Source organism: Myotis nattereri (assembly GCF_964212035.1).
Source record: "Myotis nattereri genome assembly, chromosome: X".
Lineage (NCBI taxonomy): Eukaryota > Metazoa > Chordata > Mammalia > Chiroptera > Vespertilionidae > Myotis > Myotis nattereri.
The window spans coordinates 32467951-32489140 of record NC_138078.1 but is presented as its reverse complement, the minus strand read 5'-3'; the positions used below and the strand labels follow the sequence as shown (position 1 = coordinate 32489140).

General features: G+C 35.7%; 1 protein-coding gene across 2 annotated transcripts in view; it reads left to right on the top strand.

Annotated features, from left to right (window-relative positions):
- Window positions 1–2769: 2769 nt before the first annotated feature.
- Window positions 2770–21190, top strand: part of DACH2 (dachshund family transcription factor 2) — a gene marked incomplete at its 5' end in the record, with an annotated part of 789041 nt that continues 770620 nt past the window's right edge. For both annotated transcript variants that reach the window (XM_081115454.1, XM_081115453.1), the window contains one exon: window positions 2770–3275. In XM_081115454.1, coding sequence (XP_080971580.1) covers window positions 2770–3275 — 506 coding nt within the window. The remainder of the gene's footprint in view (window positions 3276–21190) is intronic.

Below are 21190 nucleotides of genomic sequence, written 5' to 3'. Positions count from 1 at the left end.
TTATGGACAATATTGAAGTTAGAAGAGATATAAACAAATTCTCCATGTGTAATATGATTGTCTCAATCTCAGAGCATATATACAAATAAAAGTAGAAATAGCAGTAATAGAAATAACAATCAAAATATGAAGAAAACCCAAGGAGGCAACACTCAGCCTCTTAGATCTAAATGACTACATCTTTAAATTACAAGTATACCTTCAGACAATTACCAAGTCTATTTTGTAGAAGACTGCAAATGGGAGGGAATTCAAATAATGAAACCAAGGGTCTTTTGTGTGCTGAATGCGTGAGCTTTAACATTCAATGACCAATTGCTAACTTTAGTCTCTCATATTTCTACTAGAATTTGAACTTTAATCTCTAGTGTTAATTAAAATATTACTACATCTCTGATAGATCATGTTAAATATATAAGACATCTAATCCTAGCCTTTTCTAAAGTTGTCAAAGTACATTTGTTTCTCAGTAAAACAAATAATGATTGCAGCCAGAAATATTCTACCTTTCCTTTTTATATTTCAGAATTTCTTAAATTTGAAACATCAAAACATCTGTTTAATGTCCTATTTCTGAAAACTCCAAATCCCTCTGCAAATAAAAAGGATGTGATAATGTGAGCACAACAATATACTGTTTTTTTTAATGCAATTAATTTCAAGAAAAAACAACAACCTTTTTCCTTTAAAGTCAAACTTATTCACCTGGAAATTACAATAATAATAAATTATCAGAGGTAAGTTGCCTCAACACACAGCCTGATATCCATTACTGCAAAACAACTGTTGAACACAATTTGGGATTTATCTTTAAAAAACTGGTAAATACAAACATTGCTGTCAGAGCTTTTCTATTCTCTTTTGAAAACCTCTACTTTTTGTTGAAGTTTTTCCTGCCTCTGCTATCTCTTCTCAATTGTGCCTTTTTTGCTCCTTTTTATTCTCTTCCCACAATAGTAGCAAACTAGTAAGTAAAGACGATTTAATACCTTTCAAAAGATTTTTTTTGTTCCTGGCTGTATGCATTGCAGTCAGTTATGTTGGAGTTTCTTACCATTCTGTTCCAAAAGCAACCATCATTACAATTGCTTTGTATTCGACTCCACACAACTAAGAATTGAAACAGTATGAAGGGTCTTAAAGGGTAGTTCTTACTATTTGGTTAATGAAATGGCAAAAGGTGGAAATATGTTGGCGAGAGAGGCAGAAAAATCCAATTTTAATATTGATGTCTTATTAAGGGAGAAAAAAAACCCTCCTCATTCCTCTTTGATACTACTAAGTACAAGAAGAGTTGAATAAAATTTAATAATTTTTCTAAAATTATTTACATTCCAGAAAGATATTGGAGAAATTGCTTTATCTCTATCGCTGGTAATGTTTTGTAAAGAAATGAAGCATGGATTTCACTTTCTGAGTAACAGCTTCTAGAGGAATGAAGGACCGGAAAGGAAACAACTTTATTGCAGAGAATCAAAGTTGGGCAAGGAGTATTAAAACAAATTTGCTACAGTGATCTAACCACCATATGCCATGTGAAAAAGTCCATGCCTTTTCCCTGGAATGTACCTTTCCTAGACATTTTGCTTATTATCATCTCTTGTAGTGCTTTCAGGCACTTGACAAGTGAGAGGAATCTTGAGCTCAGGACGACGATTTATAATCACCACGAAAGCCCATAGTCTAGAGAAGAAAACTCAATATTAAAGAGCGCAAATTCTTTCTCTTTTCTCTAGGGAGAGTCTTACGTTATAAGGGAACTTTTCCTATCAATTTTAGTTCGGGCAGGGCAATGCTGAAATTAAGGGACGGTGACACAGAAAGCCAACTCTGTGCAGGACAGTGGCGGAAGTGCTGTACAATGAGGTGTCTGTCACCACAAACCAAGTCTCTCTGCCTGCTTTCCACCCTGTTCACAGGCTCACTGCATCAGCTGAATGTCAGTGCGTAGGACCGAATTAGCAACCCGCAACACTGATGCGATCTTGGATGCTGGTTCCTCTGTGCGCCTGGAATGGGAGAATTGAACGCCAAGCGCTCTAGATGGGCTGAACTGATTACTTCTGAAGTCACTGGAATCTTTCTCCTGGAAGCTGGGCTAAACCATCTCGTAAATTCCCGCGTTTGAGAATTAAGTGTAAATGGAGCTGAAGCTCCCATTTCCCTTTCCGCGATTGAACCAGGGTGCAGGGTGGTGCGGGGTGGTTGGGAGGCACGTTCTAAAGGGCTGCTTTGTGTTCCCACGTCAAGACACTAGTGGGGCGCGGAGGGGAAGGGCTGGTAGCCTAGGCCACTTTGCGAGTTCTATGTGAAAACTGTATTCTCTGGTCAGACTGCTGGGCAAGAAGCAGAGGCACCACACCGCCCCCTTCTAAGGTTGCATCCCCATTCCCCACCAACCCTCAAGGGCCTCAGGTAGCTAGGAGGCCGACCCGGGAGTCTCCACCTCCTCGAGGGCGACAGCCACTCGGCGCGCTCGGAAGCCGAGGGGCTGCAGCACATTGGCTGGGGGACGCTGCCAGTCTTGGGAGGGGGTGTGGCAGGGGTGGGGTCTCGTGCCGCTGTGGGTAGGGGTGGTTCACTGCCGGCTGAGTGGTGGGTGAGTTTGAGCGTGAGCGTGAGCCCTGCTACTGTAGACTTGCGAACAGTTCTGAGCGAGCTATAGCGCGCCCGAGAGAGAACGAGAGTGAAAGAGCGAGTGCGAGGGGACGGACCTAGAGGAGACAGGGCGAGAAAACGAGGGCCTGAGGACCTACAGTTTGAGACTGAATGACCATGGCTGTCTCCGCACCTCCGGTGATCTCTGCAACTTCCAGTGGCGCTGGCGTCCCGGGGGGCCTTTTTCGGGCTGAGCCAATGTATTCGACTCCTGGAGAGCCTCCTCGTCTCACCCCCAATATGATCAACAGTTTTGTGGCCAATAACTACAGTGGCAGCGCAGGGGGTGGCGGAGTCTGTAGCGCCAGTGGAGGCAGTGGCAACACCGAGTGCAGGATGGTCGACATGCATGGGGTGAAGGTGGCTTCGTTCCTAATGGACGGCCAGGAACTGATCTGCCTCCCACAAGTCTTTGATCTCTTCCTGAAGCACCTGGTGGGAGGGTTGCATACAGTGTACACCAAGCTGAAGAGACTGGACATATCTCCCGTGGTGTGTACTGTGGAACAGGTCCGGATCCTCCGTGGGCTGGGGGCCATCCAGCCCGGGGTGAACCGCTGTAAACTCATCACCAGGAAAGACTTCGAAACTTTGTTCACTGATTGCACCAATGCCAGGTGAGATTCTCGTTTCTCTGCTCGCTCTTCCCCTTTTGCCCTCTTTTGCATGTCTGATCACCCTCATCGGACTTAGTAGAGAGTGAGTCTTAACTAGCTTTCCTCCACTTTTCACGCTGTAAGTCTTTGGGAAAGGAGGACTAGAAGGACTTTAATTAATTGTCCGTTCCTTCTCGTCTGTGCTCAGTGGTAGGGCTTCGGTCTAAGAAAGTCCCGCACAAACTTTAGTTTGCGATTCTCTACTGAAACTTTCCAGCCTTCCGCCCATATCTTGCATGGCTTTTTGGCTGCTTGTGGCTATTTGTTAATTCCTCTATTTGGTTTTCTTTCCTGCTCTTTTGTGGCCAGACGGGTCAGAGAAGTTTTATCCTGAACAGGGGCACAATGGGCTTTCTGGGATAGAAGGCTGGCTGAGCTGTACACTGGGCTTCTAAGCTGGCAATCCAAAACACAGCATTTGGGGGATGTAGAGGGTCAGAAGTCTAGAATCCATCCCAGAGGGTGATTCGTTTCCCATCCTGTGTGTTTGCTGTGAGAGTGCCTAGGGTGTGTGGTGGTGGTGGTGGTGGTGGTGGTGGTGGTGGTGGTGTGTGTGTGTGTGTGCGTGTGTGTGTGTGTGTGTGGAGAGAGAGAGAGAGAGAGAGAGAGAGAGAGAGAGAGAGAGAGAGAGAGAGAATCTCATGCCAACTAAGCAAAGCTCCCTGTACAGGATGCAAGAAAGTCTACGGATCCTACTTAAAACAAAACAAAACAAACACGACAGATTTCACTTTCCTGGGATTGTCTCTTTTGGGTCATCTGTAAACGGCAATGTGGTCATAAAAAGCTGGGGCTGGGACCCAGTTTAGGGGGTGGGGTAGAAGTTTGCAGGTTTTCTAGAGAGGATGCTTTTAGCTCTCCCCCGCTGGCAAACAGCTGGGAGGATCCCATTTCCCCAAAAAGAGGATTCCTTGAATTATGCTGGCCAGCTTCTCCGGTTGTAAGTGTACCTCCTTCACATCACAGCTTAGAAGTACATTATAGAACAAATGTCTATTTGTGTATGTGCATAAAACAAACTGTATTCAATATTTCTGAGTTAAAAAAAGAAAAGTAAACTATATTCAAGGTTATTTGACCATTTAAAGATTTGGTTGTTTTAGTGTTTATTCCATCTGTAGTTTACTAATATCTGTTAGGAAAGTACATATTTGGCAGATGTGATTAGCATACAAACCAAGAAATCATCATCACCAGGTTAAAGGGAGCAAAGCATTTTGTTGTAAAGCAGCACTACTGTTGATCATTTTGCAGAAAACTTCTGCAGAGGTAGACTTTCTCACAACACAACTTTAAATCATAAGATCTCTGGGTTTATGAACTAAAACTAATTCAGTTGTCACATCTGTCGTAAAATCCAAATTGCTATGTATAGTTGAAGCACACTGACACCTTGCAGACAAACTGTTGCTGACTTCTCCAATAAGATAATGCTACGGAACTTACAAAGGAACCTTTTCTTTTTCTTTTTCCTTTGAGCACTGTTCTCCTGTGTTCTGGCAATTAAATGGAAACCTGTTCATATGAGAACTCCTTCCTGATTCATATCTGGGGCTTCCAAACCTGGTTTATTATATTGGATTTTCTTAAGGAAGATAGGGGGCCTAAAAACACAAAGGATAACTGCTCCCTCAATAAAATAAGTAATTATAGGTTATAAGAGTAGAAAGGACATTTTATTTTGGTCACAAAGCATTTTACTAATACACAAATTCAGAGGGTTACCAAGGACTTCACATGAGTGCCTTCTAATTCCTTTGTTGCCATTTGAAAAAGATTGGCATTTAAACAATTGCACATATGAAAACCCATCTTCTAGCTTTCTCTCTCCCCATCTCTCTTTGCTCCTCTCCCTCTTCTCCTCTGTCCCTCTTCTCTCTCTTACAAACACTCATATCTAAAGTAGAACATGCATTACACATAGGAAATTCTTCTTTCCTTAATAACTAATTTTTACATCCTTGAGCAAAATCTATTATTTTCATTTAAAAAACAAATATTTTAGTATTTTAATGTGACTTGATGCTTTCTTCTGTAAATAGAAACTTTTCTTTAATTAATTTTTATTAGAGCTACTTAGAAGGGAAAAGTGATAAATTACTCTGCATCCAGTGGCAGGTGTTCATATACTATTTTGGGGCCTTGTTATATGATGTGTTTTTAAGTTATTATTTTAATTCAGTTAAGTTTTATTTACTCCTTATCACAGCATCTACAATCTAACTTTTTTTTGGCTTAAATTGTTTTTGTGTATATGCATAAAGGTGAAGAGAAATGTTAAAAATGTAAAAAGAAATACATCTGAGTTATGCTTCATGTGCCTCTTATTGAATTTTTTCTTTATGGGTATTTTATTTATTACATGCATTTTATATAATTGTGTTATAAGTGTTATAATATTTAATTGTAAAAAATTATGAAATTCAGTCCATGAATGAAGATGAGGAAAACTAGAAACACAGCTATATTGCAATTTCTAGATAAATTTTTTTAAAAACTCACACTTTCTGGAAAAATATAATTAATAGTAAAGTAACATTACCAAATTTTATTGATGCAAATGCTCTCATAACCATGTTGTTAAAAACTACAAAATATGATAGTGTTTATAATGGATGCTTTATGACTTTAAGTAACATTATTTACAGAAATGTGTACCTTAAACCATTCCCAACATCTGAGTGATTTAATGAAACTGTGAAATTAGTATTTAGATCAACATAATTTCTAAGACTTTTCTATTCAACAAAAAGAAAAGAAAGGTGAAGGATGGGATATAAACAAATATAGCCCAAGGAAAATAAAATAAGGTAGATGAGACCTGAAGCCAGTAAGAGAAGACAGATGTAGGATGTAGGATGTAGCAGAATGATGCCAAGACAGTGAGTGAAAGATGTATCAGAAGAGCTTATAGAGATGCCCAAAACAGATGAGTGACTTGATGTACCAATGGAGAATTGGCTAAAGAGGATTGTCATTCAGGACTCATAATTTCTTAGCATTTCTAGGTAAAAGGTGGGGAAAGTGCAAAGAAAAAGTATATATTCAGTGAGTGGAAAGTCTTACGTACTATTCTTACTTGAAAAAAGATATTCATCTTCATCTCCTGATAGATACATTTCCATAATGTATTTGAAGGTCTATTTGTAATGGTGTCATTTGTAATTTTATTTTCATACATAATAAACATTACTTCCCCTCTCTGTCAGATAACTGAGGAAAAGTATAAGTCCTGTCTTTTAGGGTATTTTAATTTGAAAAGCTTCATACACTATTCCAAAAACACATAAAAATGGACTGTTTCCAATTTGATAATTTTCAAAGCCTTTAACATATTGGCATTAAGTGTCATTTTTATTTGGCTCAGAGCACATTTCATTAATGTCTATTGAAGAAAAGTGAGTAAGTAAAATACATACATGATTGGTTTTTTTGACAGTACTAAAAGTCACAAGAACTCTATCAGTGTCTTATAGTAACTATTTTATTTGATAATTATCAAGATATTCAAAGATGTCTTTCCAGAAAGAACTTGGAAAATAATACTCTCCTCAGGCACTAGAGAATAGTAAGACTAAAACTCTTTGACTATTCATTGGTTTATTAAATGAGACAAGTTTTACATCATTTCAATTCCAAAGGGCTATACAATATTTTTCCTTGATGCCCTTTTTAGAAACTAATTGCAGAGAAATTATTTTGAGGATTATTAAGAAAATGATGATAAAAAGACCCAAAACAAATGGGAAAGATGTTATCTTGTCTTGGATCTTTGTTTTTGCAGATAAAGAGCTGTGATTATTTTTTATTTCTTGTATAAGAGAAGTTGGAGTTTTTCATATGAGAAAGAGAGGGGGCAAATTCAGAAAGCAAATTCTAAAATCTCACTCTTAAATAGTGGATTGTCCTTACTAAATTCTTCAAAGTTTAATGTAGTAGTAAAATATTAAATTAAAAATTGTTATTCAGTGCAAAATCAGCCAACACATTTTAGTGTTATCTCTTTTAATCTTTTTATCTCATTGTCATTAGGGGGAGGGGGAAATCTGTAATACTTTCAACAATAAAGATAAATTAAAAAATAAAAATGTCTAAAAGTAAAAAAAAAGTACCATTGTTAGATTCCATGATCGGCATTTAATTTCATTTGAGGAACAACTGATTAAATGTTACTTGGTCATTTACATATAGTTAAATGGATGCTTGAAGTAACAAGAATGTATGATTAAGAAAACATTTTAACTCATTTGGAGACATGATTCCACATATATTCAAATGAATAAAATTCAGTTTTTTAAATTAAAGTTTTAAGTGGTTTAATTGTAGTTTATTGTTATTTTGACTGTGTTAACGGAACATAAATGGGCTTCCATGATAGAAAAACTTTATGTGAATTATCAAGACTTTTACAACAATTTAAAACTACTTTCAAATACTAGAAATACAATTATTGTAAGCACTCAATGAGTTTGGCTTTGCATTCACACTTGATAAATATATTTCACAATCCACACAGAATAACATAATTTACTTTGAAAATTGTTTTTATTCATAGTGAAGTTAAGCAAAAGCAAAATTTAAAGAACTTGCATCACTTATCTTGGCTAATATTTTGTATGACTTATATTTTTATTTTCAGAAATGATAAAAAGATCTCAAAAATTAATCTAGGATATAAATACAGACATTTTTATTTCATAGAGTAATGAGGGGTAGTGATATTGTCTACTAAAAGCAGTCACATATTCAACAATGTTGTGTCTTTTATTAGAAGGGTTATGTCAGGATTATAATTAAAACAATTTAGTCATATACCAGTGCATAGAACTTCCACATGTACATCTATTTTAAATGTACACTTCTGAATAATCAACATTTTTGTATTTATCTAAATATTTTACCTGGATTTTATATTTGTCCCAATGCTCATTTATTAGGTGGTGGATATTACATTAAAGAAATGATGCATGACATGATGGAGAATATCCTTGGATATTTATGTATGATATTACCCTCCATGTATGCCAATAAAAAATTAGGAAGTGATAGTCTTCAGACATTAATGTTTTATATGGTTTCACACAGCAAATCCCTAATACCTGCAGAAAACATCAAGTCTGAATTATTTGATGATTGCCTAATCCCTAGATGTTTTAAAAGTGCTTCTAACAGGCAAATATAATTGTGAGAAACCCTAATCATAATATATTATATTTCAGTTGGCAATCTAGATCTCCAGTGGCACTTTATGTGGTGCATTTAAAGATACAAGTGATGTAGGTTTATCCACTCTATATATTTCAAATATGTATAAAAACTGTCCTAATTGACCCAAATTGTAAATACTCTGTTTTCAAAGAAAGGGCATCAAACCTTTCCCCAAAAGAAAAACAATTCAGCATTAATGATATTCTTGTTGCATATTCAAAAGGTCTTTGGTAGCATTTTTCCCTTCTTTTCTTCCCTTTCACCATCTCAACCTGCAAAACTCTTCACTGTCACTTCAGATCACACAATTCTAAAAAGATAAAACAACATTTAAACACATTTGCTTTGGAAGGGAAATTGAGCATTTGCACCCAATAAGCCTGATTGTGGAACTGCATGCAAATTGTGTTTTGATTTATCTCTTTTACACTTTTTTCCATTTGAATTGATCTTGCATTAATTTCACCAAGCGGCTCTGTGAGGCTGCAGATGTTGCCCTGTGTTTAATAAATCAATGAGACAGATCTGAATGAATCACTTCAGATGGATTCTCTGCTCGGTTTGATGTCTAGATGTTATTCTTAGCTTGTTATCATGACAGATGCATTAATGTTCCCATACACTGCCAGCAATGTCAAAGAGATTGAAGCTTTTAAAGTGGCGGCATCCCTTTTTCCATTTTCTGCTAGAACAAGAAATCAGAGAAAAATATCAAACCCATCATAAGTTTATTCATGGGCAAGACTCTTAATTTTCATGCTATATTAACTATTCTAAAATGGTGAAAATCAATATAGCAAAACCTAAATATAGTGTAGTGCTTCATAGTGTCTACACATTAATATTTAATCATAGTAGTAAAAAATGAGAATAAGTAATATATGATTGGGACACATTGAAAGTATCACTATAAATAGAGTAATGCTGTATCCAAATTGATTATAGAAGGGTGTTAGTTTTTAAATCCTTACTAATAAACTTCTTGTTGGCTTAATGCAGCTGCAATATACTCTTACTAAGGGATTTAGAACTCCTACAGGATTTAATATTTCTTTTTAGCAGGTAAGGGACAGCCTGTCCATTGTGTAGTCATCATTTCCTCACTTTATAATGCTGAAAATCTTGGAAAAGTTTATTTTATTTTAGTATATTTCAGTTGTTTATATTTTGGGTAATTATTGGTAAATCAAAAATAATTTAGTAACAATGAATGCTGCTTTTATAGTTTAATTTCTTAGACTATAGAAAAACATATACACACCAGAAGGAACTTTGTGATAACTAGTGAAATCAATTAACTACCTGCACAAGTACCATACTTCATTTCACCCTCGATTTCAGTATGTTGGTTTTAGAGCCGAAAAGATTCTGTCAATTGTGAAATATTTTGAATTTAATGTTGTAGGTATTATATTTTTTTTAGTTAAACTCTGATATTAGAAAACACAAATTTTAAAAAGGAGATTCAATTTTTCTCTTGTTCAGCTTTCTGAGGGATATATATTTTTTAAAAGTATCAGTTTTTAGAGGTAGGCCTTTACAGTATTTTTTCATCATGATTTTATTGTTACCTTTATTGGAATAGGAAAACAGGAATCACTGTTAACGGATACTGTTGAGGTCTCAAATTCTTCAGGACATTTTTAATCTCTAGTGTTAGGCTAATCTTGGAAGCTTAGGGTACATGCTATGATCTACAGTATAGTTTAAAGGGAAGTTTATAGTGAAGTTCAATAAAGTTATGGAGGAGTAAAATTTTTTTTTCACATTTTGCTTAAAATATGGGCTATCTTGCCACAGCCTTCTTTACAACTAAATTTATACATTACAATTGGTGAAATTATTATACTGAGAATGTGAATATAAAGTGTAATCCACATTTTTATGCAAAATTGAATTTAATATACCTAAAGAACAAATCGATATATTTATCACTACCTAAAATAATATCATTAAAAGAGAACCAAATTTGTTACATAAATCAAAACCTCAGATTGTAATAATAATTTATAAGGATAAATTTTTAACTTCTAATATTCTAATTTATATTCCAATATTATGACTAAGCAGATTTAATAAAACAAGCCTACTACCATAAAATGATACTCAGTTATTTAGGTTGATACTACTAGATATCAGCATTAACCCTGGTGACAGTCAACTTTTGATTATCATTCAAACAGTAAATGCATATTTATCCAAAATGTGTTGGTTAGAAAAGGGTTTTCCTCCCTTTATCTATAGCCTGTGAATAGAAACACAAATACTTAAGTTTAATTATTTACTATTTTCCTGGATAATATCAAGACCCATCCAACTGCACCATAAATTTGCATGAATTATTATCGCCACCCATTTAAAGGACTAACTTAGGTTTTGATTGTAATTAACTTTGAAAAGTAAAATTAACTTTCATCTCGGACCCCTGAGGTTGAAACTACTCACATGTATGTACTATTTTGATCCATTACAATTATTTAGTTTATTAGAACAAATTGTGGTGAAAACTTTGTAATTACACTACTGGAAAAATATATAGTACAGGAAAGTTTAAAAAATAATGAACCACGGTATTTTTATTGCTATATAACCTTTTCATTTTTAAACAAGTTGACTCTTTAATCATGTGTAATGTAGTGTGTATATTAGGGTATAAAACATTCGATCGCAAGTGTGTCCAATAATCTTGTCAGGTTGCTGGCAAGTGCTAGCTGGTAACAGCATTTAGGCTACATTTAGCCTATCTTCTATTTATGTGATGGGTTAAAAAGAAAAAAGTAATATTGATCTGTCTCCGGATTAAAGTTTGAAATGGGCAACAGCCTGAACACAAAAGGTTTTTTTTTTTTTATGATTTCTCAGCTTGCCATTGATCTCCTAGTTTTATTGCATTCATTATTTATTAAAAGAATTTGCAAGCTAAACATAACGTTAAGCTAGTTTGCACACAGGGACCGCACTTAGGAAATTGAATGGAAATTGCATTAGAGATGAACATCTGTGCTATTTTTCCACTCATGTGTTTATGGGTTTGTATAAAAGGTGTATTGGATTAACAGTTATAACGATTATAGCTTACAGCAATATGTTAGATTCTGAGCTTTCAGTTATTTGGAAGAAGTCTGTCTCTCATTTGTGTCTCTAAAAAGTATTATAATATCATCACAAGCAATATTTATATAAAATAATTTTACCATTATATTTTTAATTCATTATCTCCATTATGTATCACATGTGAGATACCATGCTGTATTGAAGTAAAACATTAACAAAAACATAGTTATGTAAGATCATACTGTCTCTAAGGTACTAAGGTACATAGGTGCAATTAACTCAGTACCTATTTTAAGAATGTTAAGTTTAATGCCATATTAAGGTACACCAAATTCACAGAAATGATATGAAAACTTTAATATGACCATAAAAATTTATTAGATATGTATGTTAGGCCTTGATCCTTCTGAAAAGATAATGAACATACAGACACTAAAGATTTGCTTTAATAATACTATAGGCAGTAGCTTGGGAAGCTTTATGATATGGTTCTGCTCTTGAATTCAATCCAAAAAGTTTAATTACAAAGACTCAAAAGGACCTCACCAAAAACAGTTCTTACAAAGGATGTAAGTTATACCCCAGTGAGTGTCTTCTTTGCAGTATTGTCTTTAATCTGTAGATATTTGGAGAACTCAACTGATTCACTTAGTTATTGAAATTTAAATAAAATAAAAACCTCTTTACAATAATTTTTATCTCATGATTAGATTTGTTGATTGTGTGTGTGTGTGTGTGTGTGTGTGTGTGTGTGTGTGTGTGTTTGTAGAGTGTGTACTATGTGATGCCAGGTGTTGTGAATAGAGATTACATTCTAGAACCATGCTGACTTTAGCTTATTGTATATAAACCATATATCTCCCCTATAATATTTGTTAAATTGTGAAATCTTTGAGATCACAATTTTTGGCATATTCATTTTTGAATAAACTTTACATTTCCTTTCTCATATCTGCTTCATGTGTTATATCAGTAAATACTGGATTTTTTATACCAGAAAAGTTCAACTAAAAATTATACCAGAAAAGTTCAACTAAAAAAGGTCAGAGGCCGTGTGGCTCAATTGGTTGGGTGTCATCCTGTGCACCGAAAGGTTGCCAGTTCAGTTCCTGGTTGCAAGCTCCATCACAGGTTGCATCACCTGTAGGGGGCATGCAAGCAGCAGCCAATCAATGTTTGGCTCTCATATTGATGTTTCTCTCTCCCTCTCCTTTCCTCCCTCTCTCAAAATCAGTAAAAAATCTTTTAAAAAGTTAGTTATTGAGATATAAAGTATTTTAGTTTTATAAATGTAAGGAATTACTCATGTCATAAATAAAATACACATTAAGAAGATATTGGAGTAAAACAGGTATTTCCACTTCAGGATAGCGGTAGTTAATTGATTTCAGTATCTTTTCTGTGACATATATTTGTTGCAAGGGATATGAGTCCTCAAAAATTTATAAAATTAGTCATTCTATAATACATAATAAAATGTGCAACTATGGATTTAAAAAGTGTGTTTTTTTCCCATGAAAATGTTGCTTTCATTCGTGTTAGAGTTTTAAATAGGTCCTCAAGCTTAGAGTTTGATTTGCTTTGCGTGTAGTCCTATATAATATTGTATGGCAAAAATTAAAACAGACATGAGGAAGAATTGCTTGTTTTTATTTGTTCAGAATACATTGACCCTTACATGTATTATATTTAAACCTTAAATAACTTTGGAAAACAAGATTATTTGCAGACATGTATAATTAAATGGTTAATGTTAATGTTAAGCTTGCTGCTTTGAAAATAGTCTGTAATCTGTTAAACTTCTAAATTTATTTTGTGAAAAGATTTATGGGTACCCTCTAGGTATTTATTTGAGGAAGAAAAAAGAGAAGTTTATTCATAGAAAAAAATTACTGAATAGTACATTTCATACATAGCACATAAGTTTCAGGTCTCATTTTATGATCCAAGTAGGATATTCAGCTTGAATACTACACACACACTCACACACTCACACACACACACACACACACACACGTATCTGTCACTTCATTTCAACAAATCTATCTATATATCTATATCTATATCTATATCTGTATCTGTATCTATATCTATATCTATATCTATATCTATATCTATATCATCTATATCTAATCATTTATATCTATATCTATATCTATATCAGCCTAAGTGACTGAATGACTGGTTGACTGGTTGCTATGATGCGCACTGACCACAGGGGGCAGACGCTCAATGCAGGAACTGCCCCTGGTAGTCAGTGTGCTCCCACAGCCAACCTCCTGCGGTCCCTGCCCCCGGCTGGCCGAATCTCCCTCGGTCTTTCCCCCCGGCTGGTCCCATTGGCCCCGACTGGGGTGGCCAGCCAACCTCCTGCAGCTCCTTCCCCTGACTGGCCAACCTCCCGTGGCTCTGATGGCCCCTGATCACTGGTCAGGCCGTGGGACCCCACTTGTGCATGAATTCATGCACCTGGCCTCTAGTCTCTATATATAAAAGCCCAAGCGACCATTCGACTGTTCGACTATTCCACTGGTAGTTATGATGTGCACTGACCACCAGGGGGCAGATGCTCAAATCACAAGCATGGAAACATGGAACAGACTGATGAATCTCAAAGGGAAGGGGGAAGGGGGGAGGGTGGGAAGAGATTAACCAAAGATCTTATATGCATACTAGAGGCCCAGTGCACTCCTTGCACCCATGGGGTCCCTTGGCCTGGCCTGTGGGGATTGGGCCTAAACCTGCAGTCTGACATCCCCTGAGGGAACCTGGATTGCGAGAGGTAGGCAGGCCAGGCCGAGGGACCTCACAGGTGCATGAATCTGTGTACTGGGCCTGTAGTATTTAATAAGTACCTACTATAAGCCTGTACAAGGGTAAAGTAGTGACCTTAATAACTATCCAAATTCTTATTTTTCTCATTTCCAGATTACCTAGGTAATTGTTAACATGGTTAACTCTCAGTTAATCTACATTAATGCAAAAAACAGCAAGTGCTGTATACAGTTCAAAATCGTGGAAAATTAAAATAACATTAATTAGGCTTTGCAGTGCATTATAAAATGTTTACAGCATACTTACCTGTCTAAATTTATTTTGCTTATTCTACTATGAAATTGTGTTTACATTTTATGAGTATTCACTGGTGGGAAGGAGAGATAGCCCAGAAAAATGCTAAGATTGAATTAAATCTGAAATTAAATGCTTCATGTAGAAAATATCTGAAGCGAACAAAGCATAAGCAGGCATAGAGCTTTTAAGATATAGTTAATAACAGTGTATTGGATGATGTTAGTTAGTGATTAACTAATGAGGATTTTGCTTAAATTTATTTTTATGTTGTCTATGAAAAGATATATGTACTTAATGGATACAGTACTCATTAAAGCTGTTAGCAGATCAAAACCTGGCAAATTGCAAGATCCCAGTTGTTGACATCATTACACTTTCTTATGCTTAGGACCTCTAAATAGCCATCTTCCATAAGTTAAACATTTGTTGATACCAGAGGAATCGTGGCTTTAGGATTAAAACACATTGATGAGTATAGCAGTAGATGAGATTTTTGTGTAGTATTTCTACTCTATAATGGTAATATTTAATGGATTTTCAGCTTGCAGTTAAAAAATGGAACATTATATTCTTGAGCAAATCATGTACTGCAAGAGTGGCCATTTTGATGATGGGAACATGTACATTGTAAGCTCTGAAATGGGTAGTAACTGCCCAAGAGCTTAATTGATACTCGTACATTTGGTATAGCCACTTTCTTATATTTGCATTTGTCTTGGCTTGGTCCTTGTCATACTAGAAGACTGACAGGTTTTTGCTATTTTAAGGGCGTGTTCTTTTTCATGAGGTTGTATGATGTTTACATAATCCCCATTCTGCCAGTCTAAAGTTCTTTGCAGTTTAGTCCCATTGTCCCATTGATTTGAATTTTGCTCTTCTGAGTATCACTGTTTTTCAAGGGGCGTTTCAGTTCTTAAATGTATAGACAACCAAAGAAATACCTCTTTTAGATCTTTTTTTGTATTAGTGGGGAAAAATGTAATAGTATTTTTCCACATAGATTCATGTTCCATCAAAGAAGGGGCAGTGGAGCTCAATAATTTACTTTTCTGTCCAATTTGAAGGCTCTTTTAAAAAATTATTTTTTAATATTTTTTACTGTTGACAGTATTTTTATTTTAAAGACAGAAGGACTGTAATTTGGGTCATGTTAGCATTGATGTAGTTCCATTTGGGCATGGACAAAGGAATAAAGCTAAATAAGGGTGGAGAACACTTGAGAAAATAGTTCTCACGGAAATATTGAATGGACCAGAAACTAGCTGATAGATGAGAGGTAGACAGTATCCTGTGGGCTGATGAAGGGCTTTCCACGGAGCTCTTGAATGAATTATTTCCTTTAATGGAATTTATTTTATTTTAGTGGTTAATTTAAGAAGATTAATTAACAGGAACAGAAAGCATAAAATTATTAGCTGTAAATAAAAACACATAAATGGCAAAATGTGGAAATGTTATGTCATTTGAGATGAGCTGGTAGCACTTGAAACTATAATAACACATTTGAATATGTGTTGTCAGTAAAATAATACTTCTTTATTATAGTAGTAAATGTTAACTTCAATTTTCAAAATATTTTATATGGTGTCACTTACATTTCTTCTGTAAATTTTCTTACTATTATTGGGCTGTTAGCCTGATTCTAGCTTGCCATAGCACATTTTTAAAACTCATGTTGAATATGAATTTTTTCAAAAAGGGTTGTATTTTGCCTTTGGCTATGTGTGTGAAGTTTTTATTGTATTCAATAATAACTAAGTTTGCATTTTATGGAGTGATTTGAACCACTGCCTTCAAGATTATTTAACGAACATTAAAATTTGAATTAAAGAACATCAAAGTGGCATTTTTGTCATTTTTGTATTTAATAAGTACAGTAAAGTTTAAATATTTCCTTCATGCCTACTACCTGAAAATATATCTGGAAATTTAAAATTACTAGCTAGGTGTAATAGTAAAAACTTTACATGTATATACTGCTTTATATTTATATAGTTCTTCCACATATATTAGCTAATTTAATCTGATACTTAGAAAGGTATGTTTTTATTTTTTTTTTAAATAGAATGTTTTAATTTTGTTGTAAAATTTCTAAATTTTTATAAGCAGATGGCTGGCCACTTTACAACATGTTTCTTCTGGGGATCACTTAATCTCATTTAGATTATTTTTACTCATTGCTAAAGGAGCATCATCCATAATTATAATGAAACTTAGAATGCTTCTAGAGAATAATAGTACCTTATGTTCATGCAGAAGTTCACAGGCTGAAAAGCTTATTCACACAGTATCTCATAGCAACTCTAAGAGGAGGTCACCTGCCCAGGAATTTTAAGGGAGAGAATTGAAAGGTAGGCAAATAAATGAATTGCTTCAGACCATACAATCTAGTACAGGCAAAACCAGTTCTTGAATATAAACCTTCTTGGGTACACTATGCTCTCTATGCTGTCTCTGAAGTAATAAGTCTTGATAACTAGATGGGCAAACAAGTTTAGTTAGTGGAATGTTCCAAGTATTCAGGAAGGTTTGGAAAACCTAGTGGTGGGAAATAGAGATAAACTAGTAGGAGAGATAAGCAATACACAGGAAGGAGCTTCTCTAGAACGTCTCCAAGATACATGCCCTGATAGAAAATATTGCTTTATAATGATGATGTTTTCAGAAATTTAGTAACTAAACTCCCTTGTTGGAGACTCAGTTCCATATGCATGTGCAGATAGGTTTGGGGAATCAACAAGAACTTCACAACTTGAATGGAATAGTGAAAAAATAATAACTCAAGCAAGTGTATAGAGATGGCAATAGTTCATCAAAGGGTAATATTGAAAGAATTTATGAAACTGGGACCTATTTACTAAAAAATATGAATTATCTCTTCTGTCCAAAATACTATGCTAGGATATGTAGGTACCACCGAAGAGCTTTAAATCTCACTGTAGAGACAAGGCATGCACACATAAAAAAAATATTACCAGTCATTCATTTATTCAGCAAATAGTTATTAGATGTCTACTCTATGTCAGGCACTCTTCTAGGTGCTTGAGATACATATGTTAAAAATAAACAGACAAAGATTCCTGCTCTTGAAAAGAGAGTTATATTCCAGAGGATGGAGGAAGTGTGAATAGAGGAGGACAATAAACAATATATATAATAAAGAAGTTGACTATATTGTATAATAGAATGTGGTAAGTGCTATGGGGAAAAATAGAGTAAGTAGTCAAGGTAATTATATGGGGGAATTGCAGTTGGTTGCCATTTTAAATAGAATGGGTATTATAGGCCTTATTGAGAATGTGAGCTTTGTTTACAAACTTGAAAGGGAGGAGTCAGCCAAGCCAAATCTGGGGAAAGAGTGCTTCAGGCAGAGGAAATAATTTGACCAAAAGCCCTAAAGCAGGAGCATGCCTAACAGGCATGTACAACATTGAGAAGTCTAGTATGAGTGAGGGAAGAATAATAGGAATGAGATCATAATGGTAATATTGGGGGGATTATAGGGCCTTCTGGGCCATTTTGAGGACTTTGAGTTTTAGATGAATGAAATGGGGAGTCATTTCAGTGTTTTGAACAAGGCTATAATAGGATTTGACTTAGGTTTTTTTAAAATTGATTTTAGAGAGGGAGGAAGGGATATATCTATCTAATCTATCATCTATCTATATATCAACTGCTTCCCATATGCACCCCAACTGGGGATGGAACCTGAAACCTAGGTATGGGCCTCAACCAGGAATTAAACCCAAGACCTTCCAGGGAACGGGATGACATTCCAACCAACTGAGCCACACTGTCCAGAGCTTGACTTAGTTTTTTAAAGAATCACTCTGATTGCTAGTATAATAGCCTTCAAGTGGGGCAAGGGTAAAAGCAGTTAGGATGCTTGCTATTGTGGTAAACTCAGAGAGCAATGGAGGTGGTTTAGACCACACTAGTAGAGTAGAAGTGGTAAGAATTGGTCAGATTCGGAATATGTTTGATGATAAAACCAGTAGGACTTCCTGATGGATTGCCAGCCGTGGGCAAACTACGGCCCGCAGGCCGGATCCGGCCCGTTTGAAATGAATAAAACTATTGAAAAAAAAGACCGTACCCTTTTATGTAATGATGTTTACTTTGAATTTATATTAGTTCGCACAAACACTCCATCCATGCTTTTGTTCCGGCCCTCCGGTCCAGTTTAAGAACCCATTGTGGCCCTTGAGTCAAAAAGTTTGCCCACCCCTGGATTAGACACTACCTGTGAGAGAAAGAAAAGAGTAATGGACAAGTCCAAGATTTTTGTATGAGCAACTGGGAGGATGAATTTTCTATCATTTGAGAAGAGGAAGGATGTAGGTGGAACAGGTTTGGGGAAAAAGTTTCGGAGTTCTGTTTTATATGTATTAGTTTTCAGGTATCTTTTACCAGTAGCCTTTTCATCAGAAATGTAGAGTAGTCATTGGATATACAAGTCAGGTGTTTAGGAGAGGCATCTGGACAGGATACAAAATTTTGGACAGGGGTGACTGCAAATATATATAAGGAGAGTTTTAAGGACTGAGTCCTGGTTCACACCAACATGAAGAAATTAGGGAGAAGTGGAGGAATCAGCAAAATTCTGAGAAGGAATATTTAATAATGTAGGGGGAAAACCAAGAGAGAATGGTGTCCTGAAAGCTAAGCAAAGAACATGTATCAAAAAGAAGGGAGAGATCAACTGTATAAAATGCTGCGAATAAGCATAAAAACATGAGGACTAGGAATTAGCCATTGGATGTGGCAATTGAAGTCACTGGTGACCTTGATGAGAGCAGTTTTGGTGGAAGAATAGGAATGAAAAGTTTGAATGGCATATATTTAAGAGAGGAAAGGAATTGGAGACAGTATATACATGACACTTTTGATGGACTGGCTGCAAATGTAGCAAACAATGAAGTGGGAGGTAGTAGCTTGAGAGCAAGGAAAATGGATTATGAGGTTATTATACTTTATTAAGATGGAAGAAATAACAGAATGTTTTGTTTAAAATAATCCATTATTTTTTTTTTAAATTGATGTAGGAAAGAGAGACAAGTATGGCTGAAGAGATATTCTTGAATAGGAGAGAATGGATAGGATCCAGTGCAACAAGTAGAGGCATCAGGTAGGAGTAAGTTAATAGATGGGAAACCTGAGTATGAAGGTGGAGATTCTGGTTGATCTGGTATCAGGACTCCATGGAAGTCCTCTTCTGGCTGTTTCAATTTTCCAGAAAAGTGGAAAACAAGTCATTAGATGAGAGTGAAGATTGGAAAACAGGTGGTGTAATTTTGAAGAGAAAGAGAAAATGTAAAATAGCCACCTAGATGAGTAGAAGAGTAAACTATTTTTAAAAGTTTAGTATGATTGCCAGGTAACATTAAATACCCATTGGGTTTTATGATAATACATTCAAAATGATCAGTGTGGTTGTGTTTTTTTAATTCCATCATGTAGAGCTGCATTGGTACAGGTGCTAAGTAGTCAAATAATTGGATTTAATGAGAATTATTATGAATATAAAAGACATAGGGGCAAGAGAGTTGAAGGTTTATGTAAAAAGTGATTACAATGAATGACAATGTGTTTTAAACTGGTAAGGAAAAAAAAATATCAAAGATGTGAGAGACAGTGAAGGATGGTACTATCAATGAATTGAAGTTTCTAAGAAGAGGTCAACAGATTGGTGAAGTTGGAGAACTAGAAGGAGTAAACCAGAAGTAGTAGCGTTAGAGGGTAGGATGCACAAAATTAAGAGTATGGAAGAGTTGCAGTTATGGGTAATTGTAAGGTTTAAGGTATGACCATGTGTGTGAGTGACTGAAATCAAAAGGACCAGATTTGTGGGGGAGAGGAGTTCAGGAAACTATAGAAAGGGTGTTGGTCTATCATCTATGTGTACATTGTGTTATATTATAATTCAGAAGATGCCTTAATCAATAAGCCAAATTAATTTGGAGTCTTTCATTATTATGCTAGTACTAGCGGGCTCAGAGCAGTGTGTCTCTGTCAAATTCTGGGCCCCAAATAGAGGAAGTCTTTCCTATTTATACTTTTTCCAGTCCTTTGTCTTCCAATTTTGGAATGAGACTTCCAGACCTTCTGAGAAAGAGGTCCTGTGTGCTGGGAAGGGGCCGTGAGACCACATCTCAAGGCCTGGCCTGCCACCAGCACTGACAACTCTGTCTGGGACATAGCTCATGGCCTATCTGGAATAGGAGTAGTCTTATTTTTCCCTATTATTTAAGCAAGCAAACATTTACAGAAGCCAGAATAGCAGAGTTAAAATTTTAAACAGCAGTTTTTACCCAAGATGGAGGTTACTATGCTTCAATTGCTTGTTGAAATTGCTAAGGATTAAGAGAGGAGTCCTTCTCTTACCCTTTGGGATAGTATGGAGGGACTTGGAGAGTATTACGCTAAATGAAATAAGCCAGTCAGATTAAGACACGTATCACATGATCTCACTCATATGTGGAATCTAATGAACAAAATCAGCTGGTGAACAGAATAGATCCAGATACACAGAAGCATGGAAC